Source organism: Electrophorus electricus, chromosome 24, assembly GCF_041902795.1.
Source record: "Electrophorus electricus isolate QZ-2024a chromosome 24, ASM4190279v1, whole genome shotgun sequence".
NCBI classification, from domain to species: domain Eukaryota; kingdom Metazoa; phylum Chordata; class Actinopteri; order Gymnotiformes; family Gymnotidae; genus Electrophorus; species Electrophorus electricus.
Window position 1 is genome coordinate 10674113 of NC_137520.1, and position 16099 is coordinate 10690211.

Genomic DNA, 16099 nt, shown 5'->3' on the forward strand with positions numbered 1-16099 from the left:
CATTAACTAACCTGTGCATGCAAGATTAATCAGTGAGTGGACTGTCCAGTTAGCGATGATGACCTTTATCTCTAATGAAGGTACATAAAGCCTTTGGATGTCTGGAGTCAGCAGTGCTATCAGAGCTTCGGCTTCGTGTTGCCTCATTCGTGTGCTCTCTTCCTTGTGGCAGTAAAACTTGAAACAGCGTCAGGCCCTGCTATGGACAAGCCTGCACTATCAGAGGAGGAGATGGAGAAACGCTCCAAGTCCATCATCGGTGAGTTTTTGTACATTATAAGGTATGGGTTGCTATTTTATGGGTGGGTGTGGAGTCCACACTGGAGAGGAGCCAGATAACACGCGACCACATGGGCCAGCTGCTCTATCAGCTGCTGCAGGCTGGAAGCCTCTCCAAACCTCAGTTCTTTAAAGGGTGAGCTCGCATTCCTCATCACTCATCTTATTCTGCCTGCTCTTTTGTAGCTCAGGAGACTAGGACAGCTTGAGTGCACTTGTGTTAGTATTATTATTTAAAAGATTGTCTGCTTTACAGTTTCCTTGTTAGTAGTTTGAGAAAAAATTTTAAGAGGAGGGAAGACTTTGAGAATTTGAATCTTTGAGAATCTCATCAACTTCTACTGCTAGTAAATGCTGTTAGACAACCACAAACCTCATCAGAAAAGCAACAGGCAACAGAGAGGATTTCCTGACATAACTTGCCTTTCTCCCCATCTCTGTGTTTGCCCAGGTTCTCAGAAACCCTTGAGTTGGCAGATGATATGGCCATTGACATTCCCCATATATGGCTGTACTTAGCGGAGCTGGTTAGTCCTGTGCTCCGCGAAGGAGGAATCTCTATGAGAGAATTATTTAGGTATGATGATTGTTTGGATCTCATCATTATTGCGAATGAGTCAACCAGTTTGCAAGTAATCTGTGCATGTGTTTTGCGTGCTGACATCAGTGTCTTCTTTATTCTTGGTCTTGCAGTGAATTTAGTAAACCATTACTCCCTGTGGGAAGAGCTGGGATATTATTTTCTGAAATATTGCACCTGCTATGCAAACATATGGTAAGCTAAAAATAAATTACAATATCAGTCTATTGGTAATTATTGCTTGATCCCTTCTTTACATGTTTGATCTTGTTTTTATCAGATATTGTCAGGTCATTGGTGCTTGTGTAGTTGGTAGTCATGGTACCTGAGGTTATAGCAGTTTGTGCTTTGGGTTTCTCTGTGCTGCAGAGCCATAGGAAAGTGGGAGCCTTATGGAGGGATTCTGAGTTGAGTTGGGTTAATTTCCTCCCAGACATGGAGGATGTGCCTCGCTTCATCACTGAGCAGGTGAGCTCTTGCCACCACTCCATCACACATGCTCAGCCGATTTGGATGTCACTGTGTAGCTTTAAAGAAACTACCCACTTTTGCAGTAATATCTTTGTAAATTAAGTTTGTGTGTCATACATTTGTGCAGCGGGTTACAACTGTGTGGCTTGGATTTGTTGAAGGAAATTTCGGCACTTACACTTCCAGTTTTAACCTCCACCAGAAACTAGACTTCAATCTGTCTGATTGCTCGAGTCTGGGCTGTTTGAATGACATGTATGTGATCTTGGAGGACACGTTCTAAAAGTGGGAGGCGAGCAAAAAACCCGACCGAGCAGCAAGGCAAGGGCATGGCCCTCAAATCTGACAGCATTTTTCACCTGGCTGTGCGAGTCCGAGGACAGTTGACCAGAGGGAAAATGGACGCATTTGCCAACGTGTGCTGAAGGTCAATAGTCATTGAAACAATAACAGCATCTTCTATAACGAAACATAATAAAAGCTTAAGAAAACATTATAAAATCTTGGGAAGAGTTCACACTTCAATGAGGGGCAGCGACAGGATGATTTAAACTTGCTGGAGCACTAAAATAAATGCCTGTATTATGTAATATTCAGTTTTTAAGTTTTTTTTTAAGAAAAAGACTGTTTACAACTATGTGCAACAAAGAAACAAAAGTTCAGACTCTAATTTATGTTTTTGACTTTCAGATTGTGTGGTTTGGGACAGAAACTTTTGATGGGGATATCAACTCAGTCAGGGTTCTAGGCAGGATTGACGTAGTTGTACGTCAGATGTTTAAGGTTATTATTTCAATAACCATGTCACCTTTCCTTCTGCTTTAGCTTGCTCTATGTGGAAACATATAATCCGGCAGAACTATGCATTCAGGAGACTGCTGAGATTACAGTCACAACAAGAACCTTGAATGGAAATAAAATGAGCAAATGGCAACTAGTGCAAAACACTAAAGGGATGTTGCTGAACCTAAAGTGCTTGTAATTCTTCATACTGATAGAGCAAATTTAAAGCTTGTAAATAAATAATAATAATAAAAAAAAGATACATAAACACAAACCATGTTGATGTGATATTTCTATACATGAACACAAACGGTGGTGATGGTGTGGTTTTTCTCTGCAGTGGGTGGTGTCAGACAGCCATGCTACCAGAAACTAGAAGCACTGGACTACAGTAGGAAGTTGGACTGGACTTATTAGGGCTCCAAGCCCTATTGTATTTGTTAGGTGGCTTTCATCCTCTTCACCTTTTTTTGTGTTGCTAATTTGCAAACCAGTCCTAGGATTTTCACTCGATCTGAGTGAAATTGGTGTCGAATTATTTGCAAGTCTGAACCTCAATAATTATTTAAAAAAGCCTGACATAAAAAAAACAGCTGTCCTATTCCAGTCTAATCAGTAGTACAAAGGTCAGGCTTTAACTATAGCTAAAGTTAACTTTAGTTAACTTTAGCTGACTCTTGAACAACATGTTCAAATTTCATGAAATTTGAAAGACATACCAGTATTGATTCCGAGATAGATGACCAAATGTGACAGTTTTGTCAATATGTGGCATTATAATATGCAGATATCTGTTTCTTAACAATACTTTGTGACTATTCCAAATATGTGCAATAAGTTTCATAAACCTTTTAAGCCTGTTTTTTGATACCTAAAGTGGTTGGTCAAATGCATCTTTCAAACAAGTCATTGACCTAAAGCTACCTTCTAAATGTAAAAAATGCAGCTTCTTGGAAATAATTATAAAAAATATGTTTATTTATGTCAATCCCCTGGTGCAGGCTTTTTGTTAATTAGTTGGCTAAAACTTAGCCATAGAGTGTCAGATTATCACCAAACATCAATGGTGTATATAAACATACTGTGAATGCAAGCACATTTGTGGTGAACTGACCTTCCAGGGGAACTATATTTCTCAGTCATGTCAAATCAGAAAATTATGAGTTTATATAAAGCAATTCAGCAGAGAAAATGGAAAGACTAGTTTTAAAATACAACATTCCCAAGAACAAAACCTCAAAACCAACCACAGAGGCTAGTGAACTTAATATGGGATGTCATCAGTAGCCAAACTGTGTAGATTTGATAAAGTGATTGGACCTCTTAATAGCCATCTGCAGCTATATTTTCAAATGTAATTCTAATATAAAGGAGTTTTCATTTTATATATTCTGAGCGTATCACGAATTCCATAGATGAAGGAAATTAATTACATTTCACTAGCAACACAGCTCCCTTAATGGAATGACTGAGTACAGAAACTAGTGGGAAGGCCATAACCCAGAAAATAGCGCAGCCACAGCCTTCAAACCGGACAAACGTGCTTAATGACAAAGTTTTATTTTTTCCAAATACAAAACAGATTTACTCTCAATAAATAAACATTTGATCAACTGATGCAGAATGTAAATTAAAACAGTGACACAAGCTTTACTGTAGTCACTTAGCATTTAGGTTTGAGTATTTTTAGGACTTGGTGGGATGGTTACGAGACAATATTGGCATATTAGGAAAGCAGGAAAATACTATGGATGGGTTCAACACCTGATATGCAGACTCATTTAACTTTGGATCTTGAGTATATGCTACAGTAGATTTCACACCAATAACTTTGCAAAGATAAATGACCACCTGAATGCTAAAACATTTAATGGTAATGAATGGCTTATCCAAAATGAGAATTATGGAAATCGAGTCATCTTTGGAATAGAGGAGCATTAGGCACATACTGATAAAATGCTAATAAATTTTCAGACACACATTATCCCTCATGTAGTTAAATCAGACTGGTGTGAAGAGGACACATTGCATTTAAACAGACAATTTGTGGAACTTTTAAATTATATCTTGTGTAAACCGTTGGCTTCTGAAGATTGCTTGGGCATATTTATGCAAGGCTTATAGTCCCATTTCATAACTGAACAGAATTATCATTATATGTAAAAGAAACTAAAATCACAAATTCACTGCGACAAGCACCTGAACGACAAGTTTTTGACATACCTTGAAACAAAACCCACATATATGTAAAAATGAATTGTAAACCTGGTGCTATGGCACATTCTTATTAGCCTTTCCTGGTCAGAAGAATCATAACCATTTGTGAACATAATTTATAAAAGGTTGATGTCTAGCTAATTGTGCTTGTAATTCATCCAAGCAATTCTTCAAGCTGATTGTTCCCCTATGAGACCATGACAAGGCTACCAGACTGAAGACCATTCTTTCCTCACTCCTTAGGAATAACTGTGAGCAGAATACAGTCCCTTGGGGCTTTGAGGAGCAGCACAGGTTCCCTGGATTCATTGCCATAACAGGATGTGAAGAGAAATCAGTGCAGGAGTTTTGGGTATTTCCAGTCCTTTCCAGCTGTGGCGCTACAGTCTCCAGTGGGAGAGGCTATGAGTCTTTGAGCATACTGATGCGGGCAAAGATTTTCAGTGCAGGCCCTAGCTTGATATTCATGGCGCTCATAAGATGGTCTTCTTTCAGCAGCAGCAAGGCCTGACCATCGATCTCCTGAGCACGGAACTCCTCAGCAATCTCCTGGCAGCCTGAGAGTGGAAGGGGAGGATCAGAGTGACAAACAAAAAAACACCTAGACCCAAGGGGATAATCACTTTGTTCTGTATATTCATAATATTTGTCATTTAAAGGTTCTGTAAAGAAACCCATGTTCTTTGTTTAAATTAGAACTCCTTGTGCTTCCGTAATTCCTCGTCTTCCAAGGTAGTCCCATGGCCTACCTGGCAGGGAGCAGATGAACTCGTAAACGTCCGCCACCTTCCATTTGGCTGGGTCGCTGGGCAGGAAGGGCATCTCTCTGCCCTGGTTCTCACCATGTTCGGGTCCCCTGTCCCTGCGTGGCCTCTGGGCCCCAGAGCTGGCTACGGATAGGGGTGAGGGAGGCTCCTCATAGCTGGACATGTCCGAGCACTGGGTGGACTCTCCATGACTCAGGTTGCAGAGGCGAGGGGAGGAGAATGACCCTGCTGGGACTGTTTGACTGCTGGGATTCTACAAGAAAACAGAGATAAAGCGAATTCAACATCTGCTCAGGCAGCGAAAAGAAACACTGTAATGGAAGATAGTAATTTTACTAATCTGTACTCGTTTTTTGGCCTCTGAACTAGTGTTCTGGTGACTGTTACTGGAGGCTTTCTGTTTCTTGGGGTTCTCAGGAGTTGGTCGTCTTGGAAAAAGGCCTATTCGTTTTGTGCATCCCACATTATACCTTCAAATAAAAGACTTTCATGAGTTAAATACAAACAACCAATACACATATTCAAACAACTCTGAACTACAGTTGCTTATCAGGATTTACACAGACTTATGTTCTTAATACCTCTTTGCACATACTGTAGAACAAAACCGCTTTGATCTTTTGAAGTTGTAAGCAAAGTCTACTTTCCCACACAGTTCACATGAGAGTGTTGGCTCCTCCTGCTGGTTCTTCATGTCTGTGAATGTACAAGGTCAAAATTTTTACAATGAAAATGGAAAAATGCAACTGTTTTTACTCGAGCACAACACTGGCATCTTCATTGCTCCTCCCTGGCTTCAAGCAGCGATCTCGGAATGCTTCATTCATGATTCATTTAAGATTACAATCCAGTGGTTCAATATCCTGCCAGAGAGGTACTCAAGTATGTCTGGATGTGAAATGTCAAGGTTATATGACCATACCTTGATGTGAGATATCCTCCATTTCAGAGTCCACTGTGTGAGAGTCCTGAGCCTTTTTCTCTAGCTCGGAATAGGACTGTTGCTGTTGCTTCTGCTTCTTAAGGTTTTCAATCAACAATGACGGTCGCTCCACCTGGAATGAACCATGAGCTTGTTATATTAAACTGCACAAGACCGTAAATTAACACTTGTATTCATTCTGCATGAACTGCGCCTCACTTGAAATGTCAACCAAATTTAGCAGTAAATACGGTTCTGCAGTTAAAAGTGTCCACTAGAGGGAAGTATGTTGCTACTGATAGACGACAACAGCTAAAAATAAGTCTTCATTGACCCTACTACACCGAGCCCAGATACAACACAGACATGCATAGACCTGCATTTCCAGTAGTTGGCTTCAAAACACTGAATGAACTTGTCAGCAACATGGTGCAGATTCCAGCATCATGTGACACGACATTAAGCACGCATCTAGACTTATACAAATACACAAGTATTTGGATAAGATAGGACAGGTACTCACAGGGAAAGGCTCTGCTCCCTCCTGGATAACGAATCCCTCAATGACATGAGTGAGGATCTGGGGCTTAACAATTGCTTGGGGTGTTTTGCTCTCGCCATTTTGAGGAGTACTGCCGGTCACAGTGGGTGCATTGTTCCCATTGCCCGAGGTCATGGCTGGAGGTATGCACACACCTGGTTTAGCATTCACACACTCCGCAGCACCCGTGCCTGTAGAGAGGACAGTGTCCATCAACGTGCCATCTTCTCTTTCCTCGCGCCCGTTAACAGCGTTCAATGGGGACACTTCCCAATAACCGCTGAGATAGCCCCACAATGACAAATATCAAGTTTAATAAAGATATCCCAATAAATCGGACAATGTTATGAGACTGCAGCTAGCCAACTTTTTTTTTTTTCCTGGTTGTTCTGAATAGCTTCCAATTCAATCACCTCTATAATATGCCGATCATGGCCACTTTATTCGCATCAAAGATGGCTAAACTCCAACCCTTATTACATCTGAACAGACATAACGTTTACGCTGATGGCGCACACTAAAAGAAATATATATATATATCGGATATGTAACTTTAGCAACTGTAACGGCAGCCACTGCCACGCTTCCTCCTGTAATCTGTTTACGCTCAGTGCTGGAGGTTCGATGTAAACAACGACAAAATAGCTAGAGTAACATTCGGTACCACTGGATCTCCCATTTCCAGCGAGGCGGGTAGCAACTCTGCAACTTTAGCATTTTTTACTTTTGACAAGGTTACACTAAATCCAGTCGCTCACGTACAGGGGGGTCTTCACAATAGTCAGTAGCGCCCAGGAGCACACACGCCTTTGTTCCGCTCGGCTACTCACGAAGAGTCTTCCCTCACAATTTCCCAAAAAATGCAAAAGCGGGAAAGTGGAAAAACATTCCAGAACTCGCGTGATACTTCACGGTAATCCGCGCACGTTACACAAGACGACGTACGAGACGCGCCGTGACCCAAATCTAACTTTTAGGAAGGTTTGCTTGCTTTAACTAATTCCGCCCGCATGCGCGGCGCACGCACAACTCTAATTCTCTTTGTATGGGGGACTGAAAGGAAACACCGCGCCGTCACGATTGGCGGACCGCGCTGGGAATTCTGTCCAATGGGAACGTGTATTTACAACCAAGCCTTTATGTGATTGGGTGAAATGACTTAGCGGCTCCATGACAAATTCACAGGGTATTAAAAAGCGTCTCGGCTGATCTCAAACGAACTGGAATCCCTAAAATAATCCCAGAAATGTCAGAATCAAGTAATTAGAAGCCATCCTGTAACTTAAAAGTGATCCTGCACTTGTGAAAAATCCAGTCATATCTGATCTGCTTTTAAACTGATCATTGTTGGCTGCAGAACATTATCACATAATCTATTACCCACACAAAGTGTAGCCCAGAAACAAATATTTTGATAAGAGGGTCTCGGTTTCCACGTGGAATGAAAAAAGCGAGAGTGACACAGTATATGTACTGAAATCAAATCTGCCAGTAGATATGGAAGGCTACTCAATCGCTCAGTTACCAGTAGGGAGTCGAAACAACCCAGCTAAAGCTCTTAGCATGGCGAGATAAAGTCACCTTTTTGTGACACTGCTTTATTGTCAGTAGAGATGGACCTTTACATTTGATTCACATTTTCTGTTTTACTCTGACGTCGTAATGGACCAGATACAGGCATACATTTTAATTTAGTAAGGAATGTACACAGTTGTCATAGTTTATCTTTCACATTTGTCCAAATTTTTGTTTTTTTATGTTTGTCCTAATAGACAAAATTCTCTTTAATAATGTATTCCTTATCTTCTCGAAATCTTCTCTAACCCCCCCCCCCCCCCCGCCCCCCTCCACCTCTACCCTGAAAATATAACATTCCTTGGTTATATTTAAAAACAAACAAAAAGAAAATATCTCAAACCAAGCACATATCCTGCAGCATGGAGCCAAAACCACGAAAATACACTCTTTAATTTACAAATAAGAAATAAAATATGATATGCAGTAAAAACATTTATGGATACTTCATACAGAGCTAACTGCTTTGACCTATACATTACAAGTTGGCTTGACATGATTTATGGTTTCTGTGCTTTAACTGAGCAAACAAGAACATCTCTCCAGACTGTGGCCTAAAAAGCATTTGGGATCCAGTCCTTTCATAAAAGACTCATTGATCATCATCCATATGAATGTCTGAGTGGATAGGCCTCCGCCACACCTGCCAGACAGCTAGAGTGTATCCACCTTTATTCCCCCAACCTACTGGGAATTACAAAGCTGCACCCCTCACCCCTAATTATGGCAAAAGCTGTCACGTTCTAGCAAGTGCCTGGACAGGACAATAGATACTGGGGCGTGACAGATCTACTCTTCCGCTTGAGGGGAGAGACAGAGTAGGGACAGCCTTTGTGTTTCAGATGGCAAGGCTACAGATGGCAGTGACACAGTAGTCACTGTGCTCCTACCCATTTAGACCAAGCTTGGCACTTGGACAGAAGTTTCCGCCTTTGGGCTTTAGGCGTGAATGTTTCTTTCCATCAAATTAAAGCCCAGCACTTCATCTTTCATAGAAATTATTTGCACATGATGATATGCTTAAATAGTCTTTATCTCAGCCAAACCATGACAGTGATCCTAAGAAGAAGATGAAACATCTATGTTGAGCTATCAAACTACATTTTGTGTTCACATGATACTTTAACAATAATTTTCCAGTCAGCAATTATGATGATCCCTTCATCAACTAAATCACCATATTCAAGCAAAATTGCATGAATTCTATTCTGTAAACAGCTGAAGCTGAATAGTAAATGAGAAAAATGAGTCTACCTTCCGAGCTCCTTGTCAGATGGTTATGATCAGACAGGCATTGTTCTATGTTGGCTGGCTCTTGCGTGGGTAGGGACAGCAGCTGCTGTTCACTTGGGGGATTTCTGGCTGCAGGAGGAGCAAAGTTATCCTTATCAGCATCGTCCTGCGTCACCACGGCAATCTGGGAATCAGCCAGACAAAAGGACACGATCAGAGAAGATGGATGCAAGCGGGCCAAGCAATGGGCAAATCCACTTTCCCCTCACTTACCTGGGCTGGTGAGGGCTGAAGTGGGAGCCCAGTGGCTGATATCTGCAGCTGTTTGTCTTTGGTGGGACTCAGCAAGGAGCTCTGCCCGATGTGGGTAAGCACCTGAGGATTCACAGAGGAATGGAAGATGGCGGCCTGTTGGCAGGGAGCAGGTGGTTTTGGAAGTGCAGGGATGGCACAATGCTGGCTTGCAAGGGCAGGCTGGAGGGCCACAGCCTGCACAGTCTGGGCTTGGTCCTGGATGCTGGGCTGGACAGCGCCTGGCTGGAAGAACTGGCCTGGGCTTTTCTGAGACAGCTGCGACTGCTGCTGGATCAAGAACTGCTGCTTGTGCTGGAGCAGTTGATGGGTCTGGATTTGTGCGTATGCTAAAACAAGAATAACAGGGAGGCAGTGTGAGTGTGTGGCCACATGAAATGGATCTCATAAAGTTTTTGTGTCTCACCAAGGAATCAAATTATATTGAAGGGAGTTATAAACATATTGTAGCTGTTTCAGGTGACAGAGAGTTTTTGGAATACACAGAGGATGCCACACATAAACTGGAAGTATGGCTAATTGGGTATAGAAAATAAACTTGATACAAACATCCGGTCAAGTTTATTTTCTATAAAAATTAGTAATGTGCAAGGGTGATAAGGACTGGGTTGTACTGTAAAGTTAAAGTTATGGTTTAGCAAGTAGCTTTTGGTATAACTCAAGTCCACCTTCAATTAGCAAGTTATTTGTTTTATTAGCTGTATTCATACACCCAAAATATTTGGCATTCTTATGAATAGCCAAAATTACTCTATTACTCAAGAGCCGATTTTCCGCTACTGTTGGTGTAAACCTATTATTGAGAATAGTGTGACAAATAAAGCTCAGGGCACCTCTAATTTAAGTCTCAGTTCTGTCTGAGTAGTTAATTCTGAGTAGTGTAGTTAATTCTGAAATGTGGTCTTATCATAAGAACTCATCTTAAAGAAAGTAATAAAGGTATTACTTACTCTCTTTGAGATGAGTTCTTGTGATAAGGCCACATTTAGATAGCACAACCAGATAACCATTAGTGCTGAGGTTTAACAGAAGGTAAATATATCAAATATTTGGTACAAAACAAGCAATATTTTTCCTGTTGTTATCCTAAGATGTTAGCATCTAACTGGACAAGTCTATGGTGTGAATATATTAAAAATAGCGTAGAACATTTCACACTGTATTCTGTATTCCATATTCTGAACCTCATGACTCCTTTGGCAGAGCTTAAGTCTCAATCTATACTGTCAACTTTAAAAACCACATGACATAACTCTTCTCATCCACATGCAAAGAAGAAAAGAAGGGAGTTTTAATAACTGAATTCAAGATAACCACATAACCACTTCTGGTCCGCAGTCACGCTCTAGTAGCCATTGTTATGTTCATGGAATGTTATCCTCACCATTTTCTTATAACCTCAAGCCATAAATATGTGAGGCATCGCCATGCGCAAAATCAGAGAGGTTCAAAGATTTAATCTATAGCTTTGGCATTAATAGATTATCCTTCTAAAGAAGAAAGTAAAATAAAACAAAAAATATCTTTGTGCTCCTGAGAATGCAGAAGTATAACAAAAGGTCTTCCTCTCTCTTTGCTGAAAGATACCTGACTTGCATGTAAAGATGAATGGAAGGAACAGGTCTCAATTTCAGTTTTAGTCACTGGGTGGAGACTCCTAAAAGGCCGCCACACAGAGATATTAAGATGGTTTAAGAATGACTCAGACCTTTGCTATCAAGTGTGCAATGTCTGGTCTGGTGTTAAACTGAGCACAGTGCAATATTCTCTTGTAATCTTTGATAGCCTGCCAAGTTCAAGGAAAGGAATGGAATATCATTGGCTCAAATGAGAACCTTTCTTTGAACAAGGAAGACTCATTGCTTAAGTTGCACGTTACAAAATAATTTACTCTTGCTCTTCAGGCACCCAGTTCTATTAAACAGAGCCACATACTGAAAAAAGAAACATCTGTAACACGCCCTGGCTTTGAGGAAGGAAACAGAGAACAGCAATTATTCTGGTCTATGTATTGTGCTTCAGGGACAACAAAAACAGTTGCAAAGTAAAGAATGAAGCTGACCAGTTTTAGTTTATTCAAAGGGTCACTCAAGTAGATTCACTGAATGAATATAAAGACTGTAACAGCACGTCATAATTGAACTCTAACGCTATGCTTTTCACTAGGCCCACCAGTAGGAACTGACAGGATTGCATTTTTAAAGGATGAATACTGTTTTCACATAATGACCTGCCACTTTGATTCAAATGATTCTACTGACCCAAGATCCTGGGTTGTCTGTGCTTCCTTATGACACTGGAGATCCAAAGAGGTCCACCCACCGCACCTAACCCCCTCTACTTTCTCACTGGAGCTGGTCTCACATCTAGGCCCAGAGGGTCGGCCCAGAAGACGTCTGGTCCTGTTTAGGGTTCACTCCAATCACGGGCCAAATGCTGCAGTGAGGTGCATGCTCCTGGTTAGTCACTTTTTAAGTTTAATGAGTTCCTCATGAAGAAAATATGGGTTGCTAAAAGGGCTTTTCTGATACACATCCCTATAGATTCACACTGCTGGTCTTTCTGGAGGCCCTTCCTCTCTGCATTTACCCAATATAGTTTATACGCCAAGGGTCAGTGTAATAAGAGAGCACTTTTAAAGCTTCTGTGCTGCAGGAAGAAGCTGGCCATACACCAACAACGCATTAAGAGTAAAGGCACTGTTATTGTAATGCTGGATTGCACAGCTCCTACTGGCTGCATCCAGCAAGAGGAGCTCAGTATTAAGACTGATATTGTGGCTGTTACCTACTCAGTCTGTCAGATTCCAGTTGTTCCGCTAGTTTCTCATACTGAAGCTTAACCTCTCTGTCCAGTTTCTTTAACAAGATGCTCTTTAACAAGATCTGATGCCCTCAGCCACAATTAACACTTCAATAGCACTAATGTAGTTCACTTGTAGACTTGTTTGGTGCAGTGTGGAGGTCTGGCTAGCTTTATGGGCAGCTCACTTCTATTACTATGACCGTGACTGATGATGTGTTTGGAACATAATGGTCCAGTCATTCTATATGAAGATGGAGGAGGGATGAGAGATATATGGGTGTCAGACTTTAGCTGCACAGCTGTGTTACTGTCCATTCATGCTGCCCACAAGATATAATTAAGGGTTCCATGTTATTATGGCTGGTTAGTACCATTATTACGCTATAAAATTTAAGATCATCATATAACACTGAAGAATGATTACTTTATTTTGATGCAAGTTTCTGTAATATGTGAAATAAAGTGTTCCATAATTATCTGTAGAATGCAGCTTAGGATACTAAAATCTTGCATATGCCAACAATAGATATTTATATAATATCAACACATCTGGCACATGCTCATCTCTACGCTAATAACTATGTCATCATGCTCAAAACTGGCATCAAGTTCACAGCTTCTTTCCTTTCCTTTTGCCCTCCTTTGACAAACCTTTCCCAGTAATGGATTACTGGTACGCTGCCAGATCCATCGTGTCCATTCTGTACCTTGCAACCTACCCATATAGAGGAAAAAGCTAAGTTTTGTGCTTTATTATAGGTCTCCCACCTCGGTATGTCCTAAATACATGGCTCTGACTGATGCTATTTTCACAGTTGTGAGTTTCTTTTCATTTTTTATTATGTCCGTAACATGCAGCATATTCAAATAGGCCAAATGAGTCATTTGGAAAGCATGATGCAACAGCTAAGAGTATTTTCATTCCTCCCTGCATTTCTAACGGTGGGAAAACGCGGACAAGGTTGCGGCATCTTGTAAAAGCGTGTGGGTGGCAGGACTCATACTGCTCCTCTTCCCTCAGATGACCTCTGAGTGCCATCCCCCACCGCATATGCTATGACTTTTACCCTACTGAAACATAGTGTGGGCGTCAAAACTCACATATGACCGGGCTTATATAAATGGTATATCAGTGACTCAGAATACCTAAATGCAAGGTGCTGTTGAAATGGAATGTTGTTTCAAGGTCAAACATTGTTTGTTGGACTGAAAATTATCCGCATGAAATTATGCACTGCTTGTTCGTTTGGAAGCTCCCGCCGTGTATGTGGGAGAGATTTATTCTCAAGCTCACAGAAGCGAGTACATCTGTCTCAGTGTTAAGTGATATCCTGAGAAGGAGAACTGATGGTATCTCTCTCCCCCTCTCTTTCTCTCTGTTTCTCCTCATGAACAAAAGGAAGTAACACAAGAAGAACTATATCCAGTCAGCATATATTAATGAATATATGGTATAGTATTAGCATTTTGTTTTATCACTAATATTATAATAGCTTAACATGCATGGAACTTCATATTAAAAACATATTTATATAGTGTAAGATATGCATGTCAAAAGTTATGGAATTGTGCAAAAAGGGGGCTATATTAAAATATAACTGAAAATTAAAGGCCGCCATAACCACGTAAAATAATTAATAATAATTCATAATAACTAGCACATATAAACTCATTATAATGTATGATTTCTGCAGATCTCTCTCGCTCTCTCAGATCAAGTGTGTCTCCACCCACCCACGGCCCTCCACACTAACCCATGCTTCAGCGCAGGCTTGTTCAAGGCCAGCTGCTTCACTCACTCTTACATATCTCTTCTTCTTCCTGTCCTGCTGTCACACTGAACTACAACATGGCATCTTTTACTGAGGAGTTGGACAGAAATGGTGCCTTTAAATGGAAAGCTTTCTACCACATCAGTCCTGCTGAACAATACAACTGAACATCACTGATTACATTCAGTAGTTTCTTCAAACACTTAAACCAATATAATTAACCTGATTGTTAATAATATTGATTCACCATTTAGCTGATGTGTTTATCCAAAGTGACTTATAATTCTGAGTGAACACAACTCGAGCAACTGAGGGTTAAGGGCCTTGCTCAGGGGCTGAACAGAGGTAACCTAGCAGTGGTGGGAGTTGAACTGACAACCTTCCAATTAAAAGTCAAGCACCTTAACCACTGAGCTACTGCTGCCATATTAGTTCTATGCCAAAGATGATCAGCTGTCTTACCAGTGTTGATGAGAGGATGGGTACTCGTTGTCACATTGTGGCTGACATGTGGACACAGCCCACTGGAGATGTCGTTCATCTTCGATGGCTCTGAGGAAGCATCTGCTGGGCTGGCCTTTACTGCTGTTCCTGGGGGGCCCAAAGGGGCCGGTGGTACCTGGGAACCGGAGTCAGGCTCAGGGCTCTTTAGCTGGAGCCCCGTCTGTCCATGCAGGGCCAGTTCAGCTGCCCCTCCAGCACACTGTTTCATGCTGAGCCCCTGTAGCTGAGCCTGACTGGGGGAGGAGACCACTGCCCCCTGCTGGCCATGCAGGATCAGGTTCTGCATCTGAAAGGAGAACACAGCTCAAGGAACAGTGGGACTTGCCATACGCACATTTATGTCTTATGAGGACTGGCGTCACATGACTGATATGAGTACGGTACCTGTGCGTTGGCTGTCTGCTGACTGACTGACTGTGAGGACGTGTCTGGCTGGATGGTGGCAACTGCGGCAGTTGGAGTGAGTATGAGCTGTGGGGACAAAGGAACAGCACGTCCTAGGCTCCTAGCTACTTGCACAAGGTTATTTTGCTGTGCCTGAAAATCATACCAAAAAATTAGTTGTTTTTTTTTGTTCGCCACAGGACTTTGTGGAAACAAATTCTGATTCCGTTGTTCAAGCTTGATTGTTTAAATATTAGTCTTAAAATAGATACTAGAGTGCCTATTTAAAAACAAGACCAAGAGTTTGAAGAAGTTACGTTAAGCCTATCCATACCATTAACTCTCAAAAAGGTTTCTCCTCACATCCTGACATTACCCAGGGAGTTCCTGAATCGTTTTGCTTGCTCTAAACCTTTTTTAGCAAGGGGATGAAGGATTTGCCAACAAAAACAATTGAAATTCGCCAACCCAAGTCTCATTTGTTTTCTAAAATAACTGGTGCCCGACGCAGAGGTACGGGAAACCTTCCATCAGAAAATGAGAGTATCCCTCATGGCCCTTCTATTTCTACTCAATTTGCTCAACAACTATTCCTGTCTAATATGTGCATGGAAAAACATTACACTCCCTCCCACTAAAAACTGTGGGTTAGCCATAAAAAGTAAATATATACTCCAGCAAATATATACTCCTATTAATTTCTATCCGGACAGTGGCATGCAATAACATGTCAGAATCATTACAAAATGGTATAAAAAGACATACATTACACCATTAGTGAGTTGATGGCCTTAATTGTATTGCTAGTTTATCGAGCTGTGTGTGTGTGTGAGTGTGTGTGTGTGAGTGTGTGTGTGTGTGTGTGCGTGTGTGTGCCTTAGGGCATGTACATCGGCAGCATCTTACCATCTGTGCCCGCAGGTACATCTGTGCTTGGCTGGCGGTGAGGGTGGG

General features: G+C 41.4%; 2 protein-coding genes across 7 annotated transcripts in view; one reads left to right on the forward strand and one right to left on the reverse strand.

Annotated features, from left to right (window-relative positions):
* The first annotated feature begins 281 nt into the window (after positions 1-281).
* On the forward strand, positions 282-1613 carry LOC118240729 (eukaryotic translation initiation factor 4 gamma 3-like). Its single transcript, XM_035522649.2, has 5 exons — positions 282-415; positions 731-856; positions 973-1054; positions 1229-1327; positions 1533-1613. The coding sequence occupies exons 1-5, from the start codon at positions 351-353 to the stop codon at positions 1611-1613; spliced, it is 453 nt and encodes a 150-aa protein (XP_035378542.1). The 5' UTR covers positions 282-350.
* A 2043-nt stretch (positions 1614-3656) lies between these two features.
* The window catches only part of phc2a (polyhomeotic homolog 2a (Drosophila)), a 26248-nt gene continuing 13805 nt past the window's right edge, over positions 3657-16099 (reverse strand). For 4 of the 6 annotated variants that reach the window (XM_081706628.1, XM_081706626.1, XM_081706627.1 and 1 more), the window contains 11 exons: positions 16052-16099; positions 15146-15298; positions 14720-15047; positions 9642-10009; positions 9390-9552; positions 6543-6751; positions 6020-6152; positions 5679-5793; positions 5444-5567; positions 5080-5350; positions 3657-4887 (listed from right to left, as the gene is read on the reverse strand). The exon at positions 16052-16099 is cut by the window's right edge and continues 117 nt beyond it. In XM_081706628.1, the coding sequence (XP_081562754.1) occupies positions 4733-4887; positions 5080-5350; positions 5444-5567; positions 5679-5793; positions 6020-6152; positions 6543-6751; positions 9390-9552; positions 9642-10009; positions 14720-15047; positions 15146-15298; positions 16052-16099 (2067 nt within the window). In that variant the 3' untranslated portion in view covers positions 3657-4732. Of the gene's footprint in view, positions 4888-5079; positions 5351-5443; positions 5568-5678; positions 5794-6019; positions 6153-6542; positions 6752-7322; positions 8323-9389; positions 9553-9641; positions 10010-14719; positions 15048-15145; positions 15299-16051 lie in introns of those variants that run through there. The other 2 variants (XM_081706629.1, XM_026998149.3) reach the window with 2 other exon arrangements.